We start from the raw sequence: 21,835 nt of genomic DNA, 5'->3' as shown, positions 1-21,835 counted from the left end.
GCAGCTTCCTCTGCTGTCTGCCCCCTTCTGCCGCGGCTCCTACATAAGGTGCTTCCTCTCTCGTTCAGGTGCCGGGAAAGAGCGTGTATGCTCCACGCCTGCTTGTAAAGCAAGCCGGCGGGCGGGATACACGGGGCCGGGGCGGGCCGGCTCCGCCGCAGAACCGAACCGGGCCGGCTGAGAGAGGTGCCCAGCGGTCAGGATGGCCGAGCGGTCTAAGGCGCTGCGTTCAGGTCGCAGTCTCCTCTGGAGGCGTGGGTTCGAATCCCACTCCTGACAACTCGCTTTTTGCCTGCGCTCGCCGGGGCGCTGTTTTGAGGCTGGGTAGCGGCGGGGCGCCCGCGTGGGGCCTCGCCGAACGCGGGTGGGCGCGGAGGGGGGCGCCATGTCTGCACCGCAGCAGAGTGGGCTAGCGGAGGAGGAAGTTGCTCCCGGGACACGCGTGGTGTCCACGCGCGTTTGTTGTCCCTGTTCGGCGCAGGTGCTGGCGTCGCGGATCGGGCCGCGGCCGGGCGGGTCGGGGGCTGCCACCGTCCCGGGTAGGGTCCGCGATCAAGGGCGCTGGGAAAACCCTGTGCAGCGCGGCCGGTTAGCTCAGTTGGTTAGAGCGTGGTGCTAATAACGCCAAGGTCGCGGGTTCGATCCCCGTACGGGCCAGCTGTCCTTTTTTGAGCCTGTCTTTTGCTTTGGGGGCTGCTTGTTGTGTTCGCCCCCCCCCCCCCCCCCCCTTTTCGCTGATGAGCGGAAGTCACAGTGCCGCTTCCTACAGCACCGAAATGTCTGAAACGCGAAGGGGAACAAAACTCAGAGGGGTTAAAACTGTCCTTTTGGAGTCACCCACAGTTTATCGTGGTTCACCTACAGAGCAAAGCAGGGTAAAAAGCTGCTGCTGTTGTAGTTTTGATAAGCCGGCAATGTTTGTTGGGGGTGGAGGGTGCCCAGTGTGAGAAAGTGATGGGAATCAGGGGGTAAAGGAGGGGTGCTGCCAAGAGCGTACCCTTCAGGGATTGTCCCCCGGTGGAGGGGACAGCCTGTTTTCCTGTCTGAAGCTAAATGGGCCGAGATGCCCGTCTAGCGCTAGAAAACGCTCCCGGGGTGCGGCAGTTGGTTACATGGGGACCCCTCAGCCTCGGCGGGAGGAACAAGAGAAATGGCGAAAAGGAGCGGCTCCTCGCCTTGCTTATGGCACACATGCAGACCTGAGCTCCCCGGGCCGCGCTGGGCTGCTGCGGGCAGCGGGACACCGGGCACAGGAAGAGCTGGCCGGAGGCGGGAGAGAGCCCAGCCAGAGACCTGCGGCTGCCGCGGGCGGTGTTACCTCAGCCGGGGTCGGGCTCCTGCGGGCGCCCGGGCTCCCCCAAAAGAAGTGGGACCCAGGCACCGCTGGGATTCGAACCCAGGATCTCCTGTTTACTAGACAGGCGCTTTAACCAGCTAAGCCACGGCGCCGGGCGGGCCGCGGCCAGCCCCGCCTCGCCCTGCCCAAAAAGGCGGGGGCGCTGCCGGGGGCGCCCGGTTCCCGGGCTCACCTGCTGCCTGCCGACGGGACAGACGGAGTTTGGAGGTGGGTAGCGTCCCCCGATGTGAGCTGGGACTCTCGGTGAGCGGTTCGGAATTCTCTCGTTTTCCGTATTTATTACTGGTGAAAATTTTTACGATGTGGGGGGGGGGAAAAAAAGCAGGGAGCGGATGTGGGGCGCTGCAGGGAGAGAGGGCGTTCAGCAGCAGGAAAACAACCGCCCCGTAGTCGGCAGGATTCGAACCTGCGCGGGGAGACCCCAATGGATTTCTAGTCCATCGCCTTAACCACTCGGCCACGACTACTGCTTGTTGGGTTGTTTTGGCTTCCCGCCTTTTACCGCCCGGGCGGCAGCGGCTCCGCCCCTCCCGCCGTTTCCTTTCGCGCGTTCGCACGCGAGCGAAGCCGCCGCGCGCGCTCCCAACACGGCGCCGCCCCGCGGCAGGCACGTGCCCCCCCCCGCCCCTGAGCCGCCGCTGCCGTGGAGGGCGGGGCAATGCGCGCGGGTGGCTGAAGCGGCCGTGGAGTCCCGCCGGGGGAGGGGCGTGCGGCAGCCCCCACGCGCGGGGGGGGGGGGGGGCGCGAGGCAGCTGATAGGCTGTTGATCGACGCCGTGAAAACACGTTCGCGGCAGGCCGGTTAGCTCAGTTGGTTAGAGCGTGGTGCTAATAACGCCAAGGTCGCGGGTTCGATCCCCGTACGGGCCAGCTAGCTTTTAGGGCGTTTCTTTTTCTCCTCCCTTTTTAGTGTTTTCTGTCAGAAATCACGTCCCGGGCGTGGCGCCGGCGCAGGTGTCCCGGGCGCACCCCGCGGCCGAGGAGCGCGGCAGCGGGCGGGGCGGGGCAGGGCACTGCAGGCAGCCCGCGGGCTGCCCTCCGGCCTCGCCCTAACACCCAGCTCCCGCCCGCGGGCAGGTGCAGCAGCCGCCTGAGGCGGCCGGGGTCGGGGGCTGGGGCGGGCCGGGAGGACCAACCTCGCCCCGTCGCCGCTAAGGCGCTCGCGGGCAGCGACGGGAGCAGGAAGGGGAAAATAAAAAAAAAACGAGGGGGGGGGGGGGGGGGGGAGAAAAGAGTTCTTGCCGTGACTCGGATTCGAACCGAGGTTGCTGCGGCCACAACGCAGAGTACTGACCACTATACGATCACGGCCGCTCAGCGCCCGGCGCCACCGCCGCGCACGGTGCCACCGTCTGCCGCCGCGCCCCTCCACCCCTGCCGCCGTCGGGGAGGCGGCGGGCGGCGCCCCAGCGGGGAAAAGGACGGCGACGGCACCGGGGCAGCAAAACGGCACCGCCGCCTCCCCGTCGGGGAATCGAACCCCGGTCTCCCGCGTGACAGGCGGGGATACTCACCACTATACTAACGAGGAGCGAGCTGCGCGCAGTGTGTCCTGGCGGCGGCCCGGAGGGCGAGAGCGGCGGGAAAGCGCCTGAGGTAAATGGCGGCGGGGTGAGTCAGACGGCCTCACGGAGCCCCGCCGTGCTGGCGTGACCGAGCGGGCAAGAAGAACGGTCCCGCCGAGGTTTTCTGGCTTTGAAACGGCGCTGAGCTGAGGCGCCATAGGCACAGCAAGCGTGGCTGCCTGCTGGCCGCGATCTGCCGGGTTTGCTTTCCTCTGAGCTTCAAAATAAGGTTTGAAGTGAGCCCTGCTTCATGGAGCGGATTTGCATGGTGCGGCTAAAAGGGAAACCCACACCCACCCCCCAAACCCAGCAACCTGTTGACTACCTTGGTACTGCTATCTGGTAATCCATGAAAGGCATGGGCGTGGTTTGGTGGGTGGCTTATTGCATTCAGAACTTCAAAATACATCTCTCAAGGAAAGCTGCTTGCGTTTTCCCTGCTACAAAGGCAGCTAACCTCTGTCAGGTTGCTGAAGGCTCCTAACTATAGGGGAAAAAATGCTGTTTCAGCCTTAATAGAAGTATTTTTCAGTTTGTGCCACAAACTTGGCACTATGTAATCGGTTTTCCATCAAATACCAAAAAGGGAAAAAATTAACATAACAATTTAAAATAACTTATGATTTTCTGGAGTGTTAGTCTGTGGGGGATCAGGAACCTGCAGAAAGGTGTGATAAGGAGCTGGCATTTGCTATATGGCACAAGAGTGCACACCACCAATCTGCCACCACACTTAACAGACTTTTCAGCATGTTTGGGCACATTTATAATTAGTTTCTCACATGTACATATGCCATTTTGCTCCATCCATCATCATTTACATGATGACTCACATGCCAAAGATGATGTCCCAGATGTCCCTCTTCTTCATCCGCTGCCTTTTCCTGCCAAGCCCAATGGTCCAGTCCACGGTTCAGCGAACGGCCTCTTTGGCATGCCACCCAAAGGACAGCAGCCACTCACCTCTGCTTGTCTGGATCCTGCTTGTTCCAAGTCTCTCTGGCGCTACCAGGACAAGAGGCAGGGAGGTAGGTTGTGACATCAGAAAGCTACTGTGATGGCCACCAGCACGGTCACCATGTCGTGCTCTATGAAAAGGATGGTCCCTGCAGCTGTCCCACAACTCACCGAGCTTGTTGGTCCTGTTGTGCCAAGGAGACTTGGTGGCCGCCCATCCTGATCTACAGACGTGGGTCTATACAGCGTGTCTGAGATGGCGGACTGTAGCACAGCAGTTTGCAACTCATGAGTGTCCTCCCACCCACCACCATTTACCTTTCCCCCAACCCTGTGTGGGCTGGCCAGTAGCTGCCTGGCCCAGAGGACAGCACACCCCACTGCGAGTCTGCCTGTGGTGGTGCTGGGGTTTGTCCCGGCCCTAGGACTAAATCTTGAGCCTCATCCATGGTTGAAATAATCTTCCAACATTTCTTTTTCAGAAAATCAGCAATGTAGTCAGCATTCTTTCAGGCTACCTTATTCTGACCAGCAACTTTGAGGGTCCTCTAAACCAACCGCTGCAAGCTCATATAAAGGAGCTCGCTTGTAAAAGTGGAGGAGGCAAAACTATTGTTAATGATCAACACACTCCTCTCAGCCTTTAAAATCTATAGCTTCTTCCTTCACATGTAATCTAATTATAAAATACAGTCTGTGGCCTGCAGAGCAAACAGTTCTGCGTATTGTAACTCATCTAAAAAGTATGAATTTCTTTCTGATACGATTCTGTGCAGTCCACAATCCTGCAAAGTGTTGTGATATTGACAAGATAAGCACTAGCATTCTACAGTGAATTTCTGACAGATTGCGTATTAAAATTTAATTATTTGTCCTGATGTAAGGAGCAATAGCAAACCTTGGTGAATAGCCAGCAGTGATACTAATAACTAGCAGGCAGGATCACAACTTACAGCAGTAGCTACAAAATTTCTAACAGAGTATATTACTGCAAAGGAAATGAAAAATCACTCTTGTAGTTGACAAAAACCAACCTATAAACCTATACGTTTGTCTGAAAGGACAGACTCCCTGTAAATAATAATTTTAAAAAAACTTTTAAGTAGAATATAATGTAAAATTAGAGACAACCTTAAGACTGCAAAGATTGCAAGTCTGGCAGAAGAGTTAGTGGCTAAATTGAAGTACAAAAATTAGTTATATGGACAAGATCACTTATCTGCAAGGTACCATAATTAAGAAGGGAAAAGTAAGGTTCATCTTAGCCTTTACTTCTTCATCCTTGGCCAAGTTCTTCTTCTGAATGTGTGATATTACAAAGTTAGGTTACATTGGTTTTCCTGGAAAAAGAAAGGGAAGAGATCAAAGGTATTAAATTTGACTCTAGAGAAAGCAGAAGACAACATGTATTTCAAATATTTAGTTCTAAGTATTGTATTTAGACAAATATCTGTCATCAGAGATTCACCATCTTTCACCTGTAGGTTCCTGAAGCAAGCAACATTTGAGAAGACAGTTACTTAACTAATTTCTTACTCCAGAAAGCAAAAAGAATATATGCCTCTCCCTAGGCATCCTTCTCATCTTGAAAGACAGAGAAATGTATTTTTAACTATATTCACACAATATCTATATATTATAGAAGCAACACAAACTGTGCTTCTTGCATTTTTTTTAAATACTGAAGTAATTATTTCATCATTTTCTTGGAAAAGGGTATTTTCAAAGGACTGAGTGATCAATAAATTAGGAAGAACTTTAAAAAAAAAGGATCAGGGATAATAATATGGCAGTGTAAAAAGATAGAGGTTAAGCTTTGCAGACTGTCAGCAAAGGGTAAGAGCCCCTTTGGAAGACACCTAAACTCATGCCAGCTGAATACAGTGGATCCCATTAAGACAGATACGGAATCTGGCTTCCTAGGATCTTCTGAGAGCAAGTCAGATGACACAAAAGGCAGACCACAAAGCTAGTCAGCTGAAAGTTTTTCTGATGCCAAAGCTACATCAAATCATTGCACATTGTCATTAAAAGCTTTCACAGACAAATGCAGTGGCAAAACCAAGACACTTGAATTCAGTAATGTTTCTTTATAAACAGCACATAATTTCGTATATTCCCTTACCTTTGTTTTAGACTTCTTTGATCTGTGTGGCAATATGCAGCAAAAACTCCTGTATTGCTTGGAAAATTTTAACCTCTGCATGTGGCAAGGGAAAAGAGTAGCAGTGTAGACTATCGGACTGAAGCCAAGAGACCCTCTCCTAACCAAACATGAGGGCCTGTCGTGGTTTAAGCCCAGCCAGCAGCTAAGCACTACGCAGCCGCTCCCTCACTCCCACCTGCTCCCAGTGGGATGGGGAGAAGAATGGGGAAAAAAGGTAAAACTCGTATGTTGAGATAAGAACGGTTTAATAACTAAAGTAAAATATAATCCTAACAATAATAATAATGAAATATAATAATAATGAAATAATAATAATAATAATAGGAATATAACAAAAAAAGAAGAGAAAAAAAAAGAAAAAAAACAGTGATGCACAATGCAGTGGCTCACCACCCGCTGACCGATTGCCTGGGCAGCAATCCACACCTCCTGGCCAACTCCCTCCAGTTTATGTACTGGGCATGATGTTCTATGGTATGGAATACCCCTTTGGCTAGTTCAGGTCAGCTGCCCCAGCTATGCTCCCTCCCAGCTTCTTGTGCACCTGCTTGCTGGCAGAGCATGGGAAACTGAAAAATCCTTGGCTTAAGATAAGCGCTACTTAGCAGCAACTAAAACATCAGTGTGGTATCAACATTATTCTCACACTAAATCCAAAACACAGCACTGTACCAGCTACTAAGAAGAAAATTAACTCTATCCCAGCTGAAACCAGGACAGGGCTAAAAGCTATTTACACTCTTAAAGTACGGGCAAATTCCAAAGTGCATTTTAAAAAGACTCCGAGTTACTGCTGAAATCCCTAGGCAGTTTGCAAAGGACCTATTGTCTTGCAGAAAGACACAAGTCTTATTTGTCCCAGTGCTAACATGAAATTTCATGAACTGAGGTAATAATCTGGTTTCCAGTCTGCTTTTTTTTATAATAGCCTGTCAGTTCTCAAAAGGATTCTGACTTATCTGTTCTTTGTAATTGTCCATTCTGGAAGCTAATGCATGAATCATGATTGCCCACATAATGGGCATTTCTTCTTGTGTGCCAATAAGCGAGGATGAAGATGAGGATGAGCACAGATGGAGCGAAAGACTGCACAGGCAGATCAAACTCAGCAAAAAGCAAAGCTTTTAGATTATGTGTTTGGTTTCATGTGTATATGGCATATAAGATTACTGGAAAGCACTACATTTCATTGCAGTTGCGTCTTCTGGCTCCTGGCATGCAAATTCCCATTTGCTCTTTCTTTACTGAGTGATCTCCTGCTGTGGAGAAGGTCTTATCCCAGCGGTTCTCAGTTAGTGTGTTAATGCTGATCCCCCTGTGGTGGGACTCGCCTTGGCTGGTGTTGCAGGTAGCTCACTATGTCTTTTGTGGTCAAGTTTTTTTTCAGTGCACAGCCCTCAAGAGTTTTCCAGGCTTAGTGCAAAACTAAGAGAGGCTAGAGAACAAGCCACTGCTTTACAGATAAAAGTCTGCGATTAGTCCTGGTCCCTAAAAAGGTGACCAGCCCTGTCTGTCTCTGCACTAAGGGGCAAAGCTACTATTTTGTTTGGTCTTTGATGTACTTAAATTCCTCAAAGCTTTTGGGAAAGTCAGGCTAAGTCTTTCAGTTTTCATTTAAGGGCATTTGTTACGACATAATTTAAAATCTGCCATTGTCAATTTTCTAAGTGTCTGTTAAGCTTGTGGGTGTCATGTTGGTTTGTGTGGGGGTTTTTGTTTGGGTTTTTTTGTTTCTGTTTTTAAGAGGACAAATTATTTTATGGCTGTATTTCTTAAATGTCAGTGAGGATTCAGACAAGCTCAGGGCATCTGATTAAAATTGTATGCTGAAAATGTTACTGTTCTTAGTCATCTACCCTAAAAATCCTGAGCAACAGTTTGACTGCGAGGCAGCAGTGTCCTGTCTGCATGCAGATCAACTTGGGAACTATTACAATTTTCAGCCTAGTGTACTATGGTAAAGAGTGTATGTTTTTCCAGTGGAAAATGGAAGCATAGGTGATACAGATTCTCTCCTGGATGTTCTTCAACAGTTCAGCCCCTTCTGCAGGTTTGAAAATGGAGCACATCATAAAAATGTATTGAAGGAAGACGTGGCTCAGGGATTTCTGACACTGCTCTCGTCTTTGAAAGGTACAGTGGCTTCCCATTTCTCCCCTTCACAGAACTTAATTGTTGTGAAAAAAAACGTGTTTGATGCTAACATACAATTTTTGCTCTCTCTCACTCTTCGTTCACTTCCCTGTTTCTGCAGCTGATATTACTGGAACAATGTGCTTTCACTTATTTTTACTGTTGTGTTTTGCAGTCAAGAACCACCAGAATATGCACAAAAAATTCAGTGTGATGACTCCAAGTGTTCAAACTTATTTGGCTGTCAGCATCAGGACAAAAGGATGCAAAAGTGTAGAGCTGTGCTGTTCTGTGCTTTGAATTTAATTAATTCATTATTCTGAAATTAGTTTACAGGGAGATGAGGTCTACTCACAATAGGAGAACATAAAGTAGACCTTACAGCTTCTCTCTTCCCTGACTAGCATTTTTTGTTATGATGTTTCTTGATCTCAAAATTCTAACAAAATCCTTTAGAAGGGTGTTTGCGAGAGAGCATGATACAGACTGGAGTTTAAAATCTGTATGCTGCTTATGACAGGTACTCTTCAGCTGGCATCTGGAGTGGTTGTATTTCTTCAGTAGTATTTCCCAGACTCTTTTGATCGGCTTCCTGAGGACTGTGATCTCTTTGATGGACGAAAACCTACAGTCTTGGAGTCCCACCATGTTAGTGACCTAGCAATGCTGCTGGGGGGCCACAAAAGGAAAACACCGCCTATCGAATTTGGAGCACGTCAGGTTTGCTTTTCTTAGGTGTATGGCTTTTTGCAGATTCTTCCACAAACTAAATAATTATATTATGTGGACTGCCCACAATTATTTTTTTTAAGCCTCTGTATCTCACTGATAAATTATGCTTTTTCAACTTAGAAGCCTTTATCGTGTGGGTTTCTGTTTCTTCCTTCTTCATGCACGTTTGGGTCTTTCTGCTCTTTGTTGCATCAGATGTCTCCTGTCCTGTTCCTTACTAACTCCAGATTTTTTTACACCGGATCTATGACCGTCTCCTCATACCATGCATTTGTCAGTCTTCTAGTGACAGCTTTGCGATCTTTTATGCAGAGTGCGCAGGAATGTCTGTGTTAAATGTTGCCTGGTTTGGAGAAACCTCTTGCATTATCATGACACATTTGTATGCCTTCTCTGTGCAGCCGCTACCTTTTTTTTTTTTGCTTCCCAATATGTTCTTTTTATTAATGTATTTTATGATAGGTGGTGTTAGTCGCAAATGAAATGGCAAAGGAGAAGATAACCGAGGAACTCAGCACTCACACTGACAGTTTGTGAAGCAAAGGACTTGGACTTCGATGATGTCCTCCTTTACAACTTTTTCACAGGCTCAGAGGTATTTAATTCCTATGTATTTTCTGCATTTTTTTACATACTGCCTTGATTTTACAAGTGATCTAATTTGCTTTCCAGCTGGGGAAAAGGGTTCACACTTTCCTCTGAGGACAGGTGGTTTCACCACCGTAGAAAACAGGACTCATCATAGGTTCAGGAAATGAGCCTGTCTTCCCTTCGCGCTGCATTTTCCTTCAGACTAGCTACTGCAATTTCGGGGAGAGCCTTGGGGTTCACCCCACAGCGTGTGCGCACACACAGCGCACGCGCGCCTGCACGCACACCCGCCAGCCGCAGGCCCAGGCTACTCCCCTGGCTTGCGGCACGTCCTTCCCGCCTGCTCCCTGGGCAGGTCAGAGCAGCAGGTTTGGCGGAGGGACACCTCACCGCCCTCGCGTAGCCTCTAGCTTGTACTGGGGCCCGAACGAGTGCCTTGTATCCCCGCTCTGCTCACAGCGCGATCGCCCCGAGGGCGGGCGGGGGTCCCGCAGGCGGCTCTTGGGGCTCGGCGGGGGGGCACTGCCTGCACCCCGCTCCTCGTTAGTATAGTGGTGAGTATCCCCGCCTGTCACGCGGGAGACCGGGGTTCGATTCCCCGACGGGGAGGAGGCGTCTTCTTTTACCCCCGGGGAGCGTTCCTCCTCCTCCTCCTCCTCTCGCCGGAGCCCAGTCCGCGACGAGGGCGTGAAGGAGGGAGGCGGTCGGGAACTGCTCCGGAGCGGTGGCGGCGGCGTGCGTGCTCCCGCGGCAGGGAGCCGCTTGGGGAGCGGAAGGGGAAGGAGTGGCGGCTCGTTTTGGTGAGGCTGCCCCCCGCCCGGAGGCGCCTGTCCGTGTGCCGCCCTGTCCAGCCGTTCCGTGCCGCCGGTAAACGCCGCCCGCGGACCGGAGGAGGGGGGCACAGGGAAAAAAGAGTTTTGAAAGTCTCCATTTTAGCAATTCTCGTCACCCCGGTTCATACCCGTGCTGCTCTGCCAGAACTCCCTGAAACGACCCGCCGACGCGGTCTTTAAAAAGAGCGGGTGCGGCGCCCGCGGCAGCAGCTCTCGGCAGCGGTTCCACCGGCGGCGGGTCCGTGGGAGCGCGTGAGCTGCGTGCACGCGCAAGGCGTCATACGGACCGGCCGGTTAGCTCAGTTGGTTAGAGCGTGGTGCTAATAACGCCAAGGTCGCGGGTTCGATCCCCGTACGGGCCAGTTGCTTTTTCCCGTATAGGTGAGAAGATCGCCGGCTTTTACTTGAATGTTCTGTTTTTCTTTTTTTAGAGGAGGAAGTGTAGCACGGAAGTTAACACGGTAGCCCCCAAGGGGAAGCTTGACTTCGGCGATCAGAGGGCAGCCAGTGTGAGCCGGCCTGGCGTTGTGCCTCTCCCGACCCTGCGCGGCCGCGCAGGCAGCCGCCACCCACAGGCTGGAAACGTGCCAGCGGTGATGTCGTACCATGTCACGGCGGGAAGGTGACCCAACGTTACCCCACTCCTCGTTAGTATAGTGGTGAGTATCCCCGCCTGTCACGCGGGAGACCGGGGTTCGATTCCCCGACGGGGAGGTAGCACTGCCTTTTCCTCGCGCAGGGGGGAACGGGACACACCGCCCCTTGCTTTTTCCTCAACGGGTTCGTGCCGGGGGAAGAAAGAACAATCAGCCTGGGGCTAGGAGCAGCGTGAAATGCTATCCGGAGGACCTCGCGACAACACCCAACAGCTTCATGAGCTGTCCCTGACCTCCCTGGCAAAGGCGCTGGCCTGAGGCAGGTTGCTGCCTTGTCTTGATCACAGCTGAGATGCACAGTGCTGAAAGATTTTCTCCTGAAAACAGACAGCCAGCCTTCCACTCTCGTCAGGTGAGACTGGGACCCCAACCCAGGATCTCCCAGTTACTGATCAGTCGAGTCATGCTACTGCAGCACATCTTTAAACATTTCCCCCCCCCAAGTCAATGTGGACAGCATCAAAATACATGTGATTAAGTACCACCTTTTTCACAACTTACTGAAAGCAGAGTTTGAGGTTTAAAATCATACCAAATATTCCCTTTATTCTTTAAAAAAATATTTCTAGAACATCCCAACATCTTCTAAGAGTAAGCAGTGCTATTTAGGCACAGATAATGCTTTCATTCCACTGGGAGAAATGTTCACAGTGGTTTGCCATTTTGCAGTCAAACAAATCAGTTGAGGAAGTTCTTAAGCATGCACAGTAGTCCTGTGAGGGTATCGCCAGTCCTTTACAAGGCAACATCAATAAGGGGTGATAACACTAGCTGATCAATCTTAAAGAATGAGTTCACATATTTGCAAGTTATAACAAGTCTACAGCATTATTAAGGCACCAGGTAAGAGTATAAATAGCTATACTAAACCGCCATGCAACAGCAGTTTGAATCAGCTGGTTTGCAGGCGTTCCTGTTCTTTCATAATGGCTCAGTGTAAGCAATCCATCTTGTTCACGATGTGTGTCAGTGCACCCAGTCTTTGGGATTGCGCAGAACCTCCAGGATTTCTGCTTCTTTCGAGCTCTCTGGAGGGGTGTGCATGTACTCCCACCTGCAGGGAGAGGGGAAATTCACTCAGACTGCCCAACTGGCTGCCACCTCTCCTGCACGAGGCAGTGTTTGGACTTGAGTTGCCTTTTCTGAGGATGCAAAGGTGATATCTGCATACGCAGTTGATACTCTCAGATCAGGTGACAGATATGGCTACAAATCATTAAGTTCAGTAAAAACAAATAACACCACCAGAACAGACAGGAGAAATGTTAGTTCGATCTTTTTCCCAACTTCTGGAAAGGCTGGAAGAACAAAGAAAAAGCAAAGAGTAATGGCCCCTACCCCACAATGCATGCAGGTTTATTTGCAAAGATCTTGTAGCAGTCTCTTGTGACAGACTAGTATCACAAGGAAGACAAGCAAAAAAGGAACCCAGACAATTTTGACAGTGAGGACACGAGACCTAGTTTTTCCAGAAGCTGGACTGGAAGCCCTACAACGTCCTTGTTGAATCTTGGTTTAACAAACAAAGGTGATGAGAGACCACTTTTTATTGAAAAGGCAATTAAAAGAGGCATGACAGAGGAAGTGTCAGCAGTCACAAAGGGATGGGTACCTTTTTCCATTTTTTTTTCCCCAGGAAGGACCCATTCATGCTGTGAAGCGAGCTATTTACATTGACAAAAACAAGCAAAACCAGATCATCCCAGCAATGAAATCAAAAGATAGGACTGTGCTACACCACCAGCTCAGGAACACATCTAGTGCTGGCAGCAGGATGAAGCTGTATGGTGAGAACAGGACTGCCTTCACGGTTAAGGGGTAGCAGGCAAAGGTCAGTTTTCCTTGTGGAGGGAGGTCACTAATGAAGTTTATGAAATTTATGATAGGGCCTGTGCTACTCAGTGTATCTAAAAGCAACCTAAAAAGGGCAGTAAGCAGTAAATGACAGAGTTTGCTGATACTGCAAGATTAAGCAAGGTAGATAGATTAAAACCTAAAAAGGCAGTTGAAAAGAGTTAGTATCGAGCCAAGCAACTGAGCAATAAAATGGTAGGCAAAATTCACTGTTGACTGATCTGAAGTGATGCACACAGAAAAAAAGTTACATACACATTGAGAGACTGAGTTAACTTTTATTGCCCAGAAAAGATCTTGGCATCATAACAATTCTATGAAAAAACCAGCTCAATGCTTAGCAGCAGTCAAAACCAGCAAACAGCATATTAGGATTATGAAAGGAATAATGAACTAAGACATCATTATACCACTGTAGGAGTCAGCAGCACACCTGCATCTTGGGTACACATATGTAGCTTATGTTGTCTGTTCCTTATCCCCAGTTCAGAAAGGGCATAGAAAACTTAAGCCTAGAGAAAGTGGCAAATGTGATCAAAGGTATGGAACAGCTGTACAAAGACTAAAAAGAGCAGGACTGGTCAGCCTGGAAAACAGACAATGAAAAAACCAGAAGCCCATAAAATAAGAACTGTTATGGAAAAAACGAACAGGAAGAAAATCTGGTTACTCACTGAAAAGTCGAATGAAGTCATCAGGTGCAAGTAGAAAACAGAGGCACTTTTTCATACAACACATAGTTAAACTGTGGAACTGCTGGCCACAGGCTTGTCAGGACTGCCAGAAGCTCACATGATTTCAAAGAGCTACTAAACAAAAACCCATGGAGCGAGGAGGGGAAATCTATCAAGAGGTACTAAGCACAAAAAATACCTTTTTTTTTTTTGTCAGAAAATATCTAGGCCACACATTACTGGCAACGGGGCAAGTGTAGCAGACCAGAGAAGCATCTGCATGTATTTGGCCAGTTCTTGTATCAGGCATGAACTAACCACTACTAAGAGAGTGGACACCAGGACAGACCTTTGATTTAATCCTATAAAGTATTTTAATAAGAACAGTGCCTACCTGCAACTCCACATAGCTATGCCCTTACCTTGCAGTCAGTGGCAGAGACATAAGAATGCTTTCAATTCTTGATCCTGGTGTCAGGAGGCCAAACTTTGTACCTCTGTCATAAACCAAGTTGAACTCTACATACCTATGGGGAGTGAAGAGATGCAACAGAAAAACAAGTTTATTATCAGAAGTTGGTTGTGCCTTCTTCAACTAGCAGACATCAAACAAAACCAGCCTGTCTTTCTGCTGTGTTGGGTGTCAGAATGAACCCTGTTTTGGGGCCAACTGTTCTCTAGCATCCTCTGCATAGGAGTGCAGGTGTGACCTTGCCACTCCACAAAGCATAGGAAGTAATGACCTTAGCTAACAGACTAGAGCAGACAAACTATTCAAAGGAGAGCATTCTGCATGGTGCTATACTAGCTTACTTCTCCGAGGCCTCAACCCTGCTAGCAAGCTCGACACCAAGTTTAGCTTGATTATGCTAGTACTCTCCTGTGTGGTGATGTCAGACATTAAAAAGAACCTTAAAGGAACTGGAAATGACCACAGGAAAAACTCTACTGTGCAGTCCTCCATGCTGAAGGACACATAAGCAGCAAGGTCAGAACAAGATTTTCTGTTTCTTGGGGAGATCTGGAAAGCAGCAGAAGTCAGACAGCTTCAGAGTGCTGGCTTGGACTTGTAAGTGCCGGAATAGATGGTTTTCTGCCCCCAGCATAGGAACAGAGCAGTGACAATTCAGCAGGGGTTATCTTAATAACCAGTACTGAGGTATTAGTACTTAACAGAGGTACAGGAAGGGAGGAGCTCTTCTCTATTTGCAGAAATGGAGAGCTTTACCTAGCCCAATAACCTGGAAACAGATCCAGGGAAATAAGCAGGCCTCATGAGCTGGTCCTGGCTGCAGCTTAAAGAAGCTATTCCCCCTTATAACCTTAGCAGGTTTGCTAAATCCCATCCACAGACTGGATCCTGAAAGCCCAATGCTCCAGGAACAGTCCCACCAAATTAAGCATATATGCTGATGTGAGTAACGGCTGCAGGCCAGCGATCTAAACTTGAATGCTTACACCCTCTCTATGCCACTCTCACAGATTTCTCTGCAGAAGAGGCAGAAACTAAAGACTCCCTACTTCTGCACAAAGCGCATGTATTCTCATTTCTCCATATGCTTACACAATCATAGGACATAGAGAAAGGAGTACAACTGTATCTACCAATGTACTTAAACTTTTGCAGCATTAACAGTTGTTCACCTTAATAAGCATCCTTCAAAGTCTCTTAAGTTACAGTGACTTTGGACCACGCCAGAAAAACAAAACCCCTCTGTATCTTTATTGCTTTACAAAGAGTTCACTGCATCCTCATTTCAATGCCAAGATCAGATGGAATAAAATATGTATGTAAGAAGCTGAAAGTACTCTTGGGTACAGTTATTTCGTGACTTTCTGGGGTTTAGCTTCATTACTGAATGGGAAGCATGACTCCCTCACCCTTATGCTCCTCATGTCACAGGGCAGTTCTATATCCCCTATCATTGGGCTGCAGGGGTGGGCAGCATTCAGGACTCCAAGAACACACGCACCCCTTTGCCTGTTACAAAGCAGCAGCTGCTCTTGGTTTTTGAAGGAGCTGGAGAGAAACTGTGGCATTTTGTATGGGTTGCTTGTGCTGCAACATGGAAGAGTGGGAGATACAATGAGGGTGTGCTAGTACCTTCTTTGCACCCTCCTCAGCAATCTAGTGTTGGATTTCAAAATTAGTTCTGTGCACACAAAACTTGAAATTCTCTGGTGAGCTTTAGAGCACTCACGCAAACTTAGCCTACACCACAACAGGACATAAACCTGCAACCATGAAGAACTAGCTAATTTTTTTCTCGCCAGCGTAATCCACCTCCCGCGTATTCTTTTGCTCCTTCAGTACTCACCGTCCTCTCCGAAGCTGCTGCCATAGCTTTTCCTCCGGTGTGAAGGAGTCATGGCAGTGCTTTTTCACAATGGGAATGTAACAAGGCACAACAGCTTTGGCACAACTCTTCACAAACTGGAATACTTCCTCCTTGGAGGGAGAGTCCACGTCGTCAAAGAATATGCCTCCAATCCCTCTTCGCTCGCCACGGTGCTTGATATAGAAGTAGTCATCGCACCTAGAAGCAGCAGCAGATGATTATTAATATGGTCCACAATATTTAAAGAGATGAGCAGAACTCCAAACAGTTACGTGGCACAGGATGGCACTAGTGAAATATTGACGAGAAGTCCATTCCTGCAGCGCTGGGCGTCCCGCTGTTTCACTGACTGCCGAGAGCCAGGATGGTACAACACCATCTGGAAAGCACTCCTGCGTTCATGTATGGTAAAAGCTCTGATTAAATGGTCTCTACAAAGCTACATATCACCACATAGTCACTGAACATGTAACACAAACACCACATGGCAGATACTTCCATGTGGACTGATCCAATCCATATCCTCTACCTACGCGGAGGAGGGACATCTGGTTTCAAACCTTTACCCTAAGAGCTCTTTCTAGATTTCCTTCCCAGAATTATATGTAGATCCCAAATTATTTGTACAGCTTTCAGATGAACTCAAAATACATGTGGAAGAGAATCTCTTTATTCTTTTTGCCATTCTAGTAAAAGAATTGATTGTCTGCATCAAAACTAAAAGAATCTGAAAACCCAAGACCAGATAAGAAAGCCACTGTCACTTGAGGAAAAATCAAAAGTGAGGCAGCCTTCCTTGGAAAAAGGCTTTTTAATAAACTTGGGAGATGGAGTCATTCTAGCAGTGGCTTTTCATGGCTCGTTCAAGTTTATGAAGGAGTAAGTGCAGCTTATCCTACAATAGGGAGGCAATTAATCTCTTTTGTATTTACTGGAGTATGTAGGTGTGCAGTTACTATCAATTAGCTGATTCATTGTATCCACACCCTGTCTTGCTTATAGTTGCTTGCTTGGGCAGCCAACGCCCTGCAAATCTTCACGTGGGGGAGAAATGGAAGGGAAGTAGGAAGCAGAAACCATCAACAGCAAGTAAGCCTTGCCTTCCTTTAGGACTAGTTTTCCATACATGTATCCATCCACAGTCACTGTTCTCAAGCAATATAAATGGCACGGCCATAGCAGGAGAGACATGGAGATGTAACAGATAACCTAAGCTATTTTTTTATTCACTGGGATGATCAGCTTTTTTATTTTAAGGCAGCAGGAAGAGTTAGGAAAAAAGGCTGAATCAGAAATGCAAAAGAGAACAAGCCTGACAAAAGTCTTTAAGCTAGATCAGGAAGACAGTGTGGTAAACTAACAAGAGCTTTTATGTTTGAGAAAGGTGGGAAAAGGGGCAACACTAATTAGTAGAAGCTCAGAGGAGATTCACACTGCTCCGGCAGTGAGAACCGCACGCCCCTACACAGCTGCTGCTTACAGGAAACACTCATGCTGGGACTGAGAAAACTGCCTTTGTCCATGGGATACAATTACTCCTCCCTTTAGCTGCCCTCAGACTAAGAACAGGCGTCATTCTCTCTGACCCCCTGCAGCTGGCATTGCTAGCCTACTTGTTCTGCAACCAACCTGACCATTAAGGCAGACACTCTGAACTACCATGCAAAAATTCCTCAGAGAACAAGACTGTAGTCTTAAGGTTGTAAGATGTGCTTCTCTTCTAAGTAGTTGCCACCCGAGCTGCAACACGCACTTTATCTCCTGTCCTCAGACAAGACCTGGTAGCTTACAAAAGGGTAACCCTCCTTCCTGGATACCACAGCTTGTAGCAGATAGGATTATCAGACACAGAGCAGCAAGCCCCCGCTGAACAGTGAAGGATCCCACCACTTGTATCTCTCAGCTCAAGAACATTGAAAGTTTGCATCTTTAGAGAATATGCTGTTGAACTCTCAGTGAATGTGTCACTGGAAAAAAAAAGTACAGCGCCATCAAAATTATGAAGCTTCTACATTAAGGACAAGCTCCTTTACCTACCTGGCAAAAGAAAAATAAAGGTCACGAAGGCCAGACTGAAGGCAGAAAAACTGGAGTGGGATTTTCAAAACTGCAGCGCTGGCCCAAGAGCTCACACTAAAGTCATGCACATTTACCAAGAGTTCACTGCAAGCAGAATTTGTGCAAGTCCACGGGGCTAAAGTCTTGTCCTAGTTTAACACTAGAGGGTAAAAGGAATTTTTAAGTTGCCTAGTGAAGTCTGTGGCTTACAAAATGTCGTAGAGTCAGCTTGGTTTTTATTCGGGCTCTAGACTTATGATCCTAGTTGTCAGCCTTCTCATCTGAAAAACTCAGGCCTCTGTAAATAAGAGATTGTTTTAGACTACGTTTTGTCCTGATACGCATCTGCTGATTTTCATGAGGGTTTGCTGATACTTTTCAAAAGGCAGCAGAACTTACTGTTCCTAGAGTACACTTAACTGGCAATATCCAGTGCCGCCTTCTGCTCCCACAAAAGGAACCCAAGCGCATCTCTCGCCACATACCATTTCTTGTACTTGGGATACAGCTTCAGATCATGCTTGTCACAGGCTTCTTTCAGAGTCTTGTGAAAATGAACGGCATCCTCTTCATTCAAGTAAGTTGGAGTGAGGTCAGTCCCACCACCAAACCACCACTGTTTAGTTCCTATAGGAGAGGGGCAAGCAGCAACATTTTTCTTTTAAACTTCCAAACAGCAGTATGTTGCTAGTGGTTCACCAAGAACTAACAACTACTTTTACAATACAAAACAAAATCATTATTCAGTCGTGTCCCTAAACCTCAATCATGAAAAATTTGAGTTTGAGGTAGTGTGATGACCAGTGACTTCAGGAAAACGTGAAACAAATTTCAAAGCAGTGAAAACCATTTGTTCAGTATTTTGGACCGCTGACCCTGACTACAGGACATCAATTTCACAAGATGGGCTGGCAACCCCTATTCAAGAATCCAGAAACATTTTACTCCATGCCAAAGAAAGGGAACATCATTATTAAATCCAGGGAGGTAACTGACTAGAAATGATCCATAATGCTCTGGCAAAATAACTGAAAGAAAACTCTCTTTGAGCTTCTGACAGTACATACACTGTCACAAGGTACAGACGGGCTCTCAGTGTTAGACCACCTAGCCTGGAGTCCCACTTCCGACAGCGGCAAGTTGCAGAAACTCAGAGGAAAAAAGGCACAGTGCACGTAGAGAGTGAAGTTTCTGACAGGACGTCCCCCCAGCTTCTGAGACAAAGGTACATCCTGACCAGAATGCTTATCAGTCCTTCACAGACCTTTCTTCTGCTAAATTCTAGAATTGCTTCTTTGAATATGTTCCACGTATATTTATAACCTCCTACATTTTAACTTAAATCTGAAAGCCCTGGTGTACGCTGCAAAAAGTAAACTGCAAACACCTTTACTGTACCAGATGCACACATCACACCGATTTTACAAACGCACAAACAAAGGCCCAGAGATTAAGAGATCCAGTGCTACGCAACAGACTCTTGGCACAGCTGGGAACAAACCTGGATCGGTTCTCAGCCTCTCACCCTAGCCATGTGTTCACACTTCCTTTGTACGGAGTCATACATTTCATATGGACTTCACTGGATTATAGTTCTTACCGTCTGCTTCCTCAATTTCAAAGTATCTGTAGTTGAAGTGCATGGTTGGAACATGAGGGTTCTTCGGATGGATAACAGAGCTCACACCCATGGCGCAAAAAGGCAGTTTCCCTAGATAAAAAGATGCACAGAAAAAAACCTTCAGTTTTTCAAATAACTTCATTTATTATCATTTAAGGAACATCACTGTTTTCCTTAGGTTCCAAGCTACTGTTCCACTACAAGAAAATTTCTCATGTTGGATCACCATAATTATTAATCAATGTGCAATATACTTCTCATCCACGCACTTCTGTGCACCTAACTAAATGCTTGCTTCTTGTATTTGTCCTAAAATGCAACAATACGTTAGAGCACCCGTTAGATGAAGACCACTTAAAACGTAAGGCACTGCTAAGGCCGTCCACCACCCCCAGTCCTCACAATTACCCTTTGCTACGCAAACGTGGGTTGAATCCTCTTAGGATTGGATCTCTCTTCAAAGGTTGAAGCCTTAAGGTCTTTTTGGTTCTCTCCCTCCACCTCTTTGGTACATAACTCCTGTGCTGTTTCCCTGTTGAGCTACAGCGTCGTTACTGAGAAACAACCTGCACCTACAGTACATTGCTTAAAGCAGCAAGACAGATGGAGAGGCACTCCAATACCTAGCTTTTTAGGGATATGAAAGTCCACCTGCCAGGCTTACTGGTTAGAAACCACCATGATACAAATGAAACCTTCCCTCGAGCGTCGATCAGTCCGGCCTTCCTCACGTTCTGCTCAAAGGCCAGACTGCTTTCAGAGCACCCGCACGGGAACACTCGGGTGAATGTGTCCCGGTCACCTACCCCACCTCCCCGCCGGACACCTTACCGTCTTTGGCCTTCAGAGACTTCCCCCTGCTTCTCATCTGCCGCGCTGCTTCCTCGGACAGGAGCCCGAACACGACGGACACGTTCACACCCGCCTTCTCGAAGACCTCGCCGTCCTGCAGCACGCAGCTGATGCCGCCTCCGCCTGCCAACGCCAGGGTCACCCCGCGCCGGGGCCGCCGCCCCCCGGGGTGACCGAGCCCGGGGTGCCCGTGCCCGGGGCGACCCCCGTGCCCCCCCCCGCCCCCCGTACCTTCCTTCCTCTCCCAGGTGTCGACGGCGAAGGTGGCGCCGGGGTCCAGCGCGGCCAGGGCGCGGCACACCTCCCCTTGCGTCTCCATGATGAGCAGCTCCATGCGGCTCCGCAGCTCCCGCCGCCGCCGCCGCAGCTCCCGCAGCCCGCTCACCGGCGGCGCCATGAACCGCTGTCGCTGCTCCTCCTCCTCCTTCTCTTCCTCGTCCTCCTCGGACGCCGCCATCGCGGCCTGCTGCTGCCGCCGCCACAGCCCCAGCCCCAGCCCGGCCAGCGCCCCCACCGCCGCCAGCGGGGCCCGCCGCCCCCCCAGCCTGCCGCCCCCCGCGGCGGCGCGGAGCCCAGCGCCCGCCGCCCTGCCGCGGCGGCGAGAGCGGGCGGCCCGCAGGCGGCCCGGGCAACCCCGCGGAGCAGCTGCGCGGCCGCCGCCATGCTGGGCACCAGCGCCGCACTGCCGGCGGGGCGGGCCGCGGCCGGGCCGGGCGGAGCGGGGGCCGGGGCGGGGCGGGGCGGGGCCGGGCCGTTCCGCGCGTTGTATAAATATATGTTGATACACGTGGATATATGCCTGTCTCTGCACAGGAGAGTTCGCCCCGGCTGGGTGCCGTGGGTAGGTGTAAGGGTGTAAGCACCCCGTAACCCTCTCGGCTGGGTGCCCCCGGAGCTGGGTTGGCGCCAGGCTGCCCGCCCGGTGTGGGAGCTGCGGCTGGGAGAGGCATCGGTGGAGGGAGCGCTCGGGCGCTGCAGCCCGTCCGGTGCGGCTTTGGGAGAGGGGGCTGCTGTCCTTGCGCCCCTAAAACATTTCTGCGTACTGGTATCAAATAACCCGGTTTCGTCAATGCAGCTGCTTGAGACTGCAGAGTCGTGTGAGTGAAGGCCTGTACAGGCCCAGGCATGGCTGGAATAGGAGTAAAGATGTATTTTCTTGAGCTATCCTTTCATAGGAAGCTATCCTATGAACAGAGTGGAATTGCTCACCTGTGTATGGCATTGCTGGTTTTATACTCACAGTAATGATTTTTTAGAACCTGACTAGTTTGTGGGACCGCTGGTTTAGTGCAATGGGAATATTTCCCATGGATTGGAGAGGGCACATGCTTATGCCTTCTTTGTTCTTTCTAAAGTTGAAGCACGTTTTCTTTCCTAATAAAATAAGAATTCAGACTAATAAGGAGAAGGGTTATGTAGAGCCAAATGTTGAAAGGTACTGCATAGC

The 21,835-nt window shown here is 49.1% G+C and overlaps 1 protein-coding gene and 10 non-coding genes across 11 annotated transcripts; 6 read left to right on the top strand and 5 right to left on the bottom strand.

Moving 5' to 3' along the window:
* Positions 1 to 196: 196 nt before the first annotated feature.
* Positions 197 to 279, top strand: TRNAL-CAG (transfer RNA leucine (anticodon CAG)). The gene has a single exon. It is a non-coding gene; the product is annotated as a tRNA-Leu (tRNA).
* Positions 280 to 583: 304 nt separating this feature from the next.
* On the top strand, positions 584 to 657 carry TRNAI-AAU (transfer RNA isoleucine (anticodon AAU)). Its single transcript has one exon. It is a non-coding gene; the product is annotated as a tRNA-Ile (tRNA).
* A 718-nt stretch (positions 658 to 1,375) lies between these two features.
* Positions 1,376 to 1,449, bottom strand: TRNAT-AGU (transfer RNA threonine (anticodon AGU)). The gene has a single exon. It is a non-coding gene; the product is annotated as a tRNA-Thr (tRNA).
* A 293-nt stretch (positions 1,450 to 1,742) lies between these two features.
* TRNAS-AGA (transfer RNA serine (anticodon AGA)) lies at positions 1,743 to 1,824 on the bottom strand. Its single transcript has one exon. It is a non-coding gene; the product is annotated as a tRNA-Ser (tRNA).
* Positions 1,825 to 2,152: 328 nt separating this feature from the next.
* On the top strand, positions 2,153 to 2,226 carry TRNAI-AAU (transfer RNA isoleucine (anticodon AAU)). Its single transcript has one exon. It is a non-coding gene; the product is annotated as a tRNA-Ile (tRNA).
* A 369-nt stretch (positions 2,227 to 2,595) lies between these two features.
* TRNAH-GUG (transfer RNA histidin (anticodon GUG)) lies at positions 2,596 to 2,667 on the bottom strand. The gene has a single exon. It is a non-coding gene; the product is annotated as a tRNA-His (tRNA).
* A 148-nt stretch (positions 2,668 to 2,815) lies between these two features.
* Positions 2,816 to 2,887, bottom strand: TRNAD-GUC (transfer RNA aspartic acid (anticodon GUC)). Its single transcript has one exon. It is a non-coding gene; the product is annotated as a tRNA-Asp (tRNA).
* A 7,151-nt stretch (positions 2,888 to 10,038) lies between these two features.
* Positions 10,039 to 10,110, top strand: TRNAD-GUC (transfer RNA aspartic acid (anticodon GUC)). The gene has a single exon. It is a non-coding gene; the product is annotated as a tRNA-Asp (tRNA).
* Positions 10,111 to 10,622: 512 nt separating this feature from the next.
* TRNAI-AAU (transfer RNA isoleucine (anticodon AAU)) lies at positions 10,623 to 10,696 on the top strand. The gene has a single exon. It is a non-coding gene; the product is annotated as a tRNA-Ile (tRNA).
* Positions 10,697 to 10,976: 280 nt separating this feature from the next.
* Positions 10,977 to 11,048, top strand: TRNAD-GUC (transfer RNA aspartic acid (anticodon GUC)). Its single transcript has one exon. It is a non-coding gene; the product is annotated as a tRNA-Asp (tRNA).
* A 380-nt stretch (positions 11,049 to 11,428) lies between these two features.
* Positions 11,429 to 21,051, bottom strand: CPOX (coproporphyrinogen oxidase). Its single transcript, XM_050907502.1, is given in 8 exon segments — positions 11,429 to 12,044; positions 13,941 to 14,045; positions 15,837 to 16,055; positions 18,401 to 18,542; positions 19,516 to 19,626; positions 20,368 to 20,511; positions 20,620 to 20,934; positions 20,937 to 21,051. Coding segments are annotated over 8 exon segments (1,239 nt in total). The 3' UTR covers positions 11,429 to 11,956.
* Positions 21,052 to 21,835: the final 784 nt, after the last annotated feature.

This window comes from Gymnogyps californianus, chromosome 1, assembly GCF_018139145.2.
Source record: "Gymnogyps californianus isolate 813 chromosome 1, ASM1813914v2, whole genome shotgun sequence".
In the NCBI taxonomy this organism is placed as follows: domain Eukaryota; kingdom Metazoa; phylum Chordata; class Aves; order Accipitriformes; family Cathartidae; genus Gymnogyps; species Gymnogyps californianus.
The sequence above is the reverse complement of the archived record's forward strand: the minus strand, read 5'-3'. Positions and strand labels throughout refer to the sequence as shown.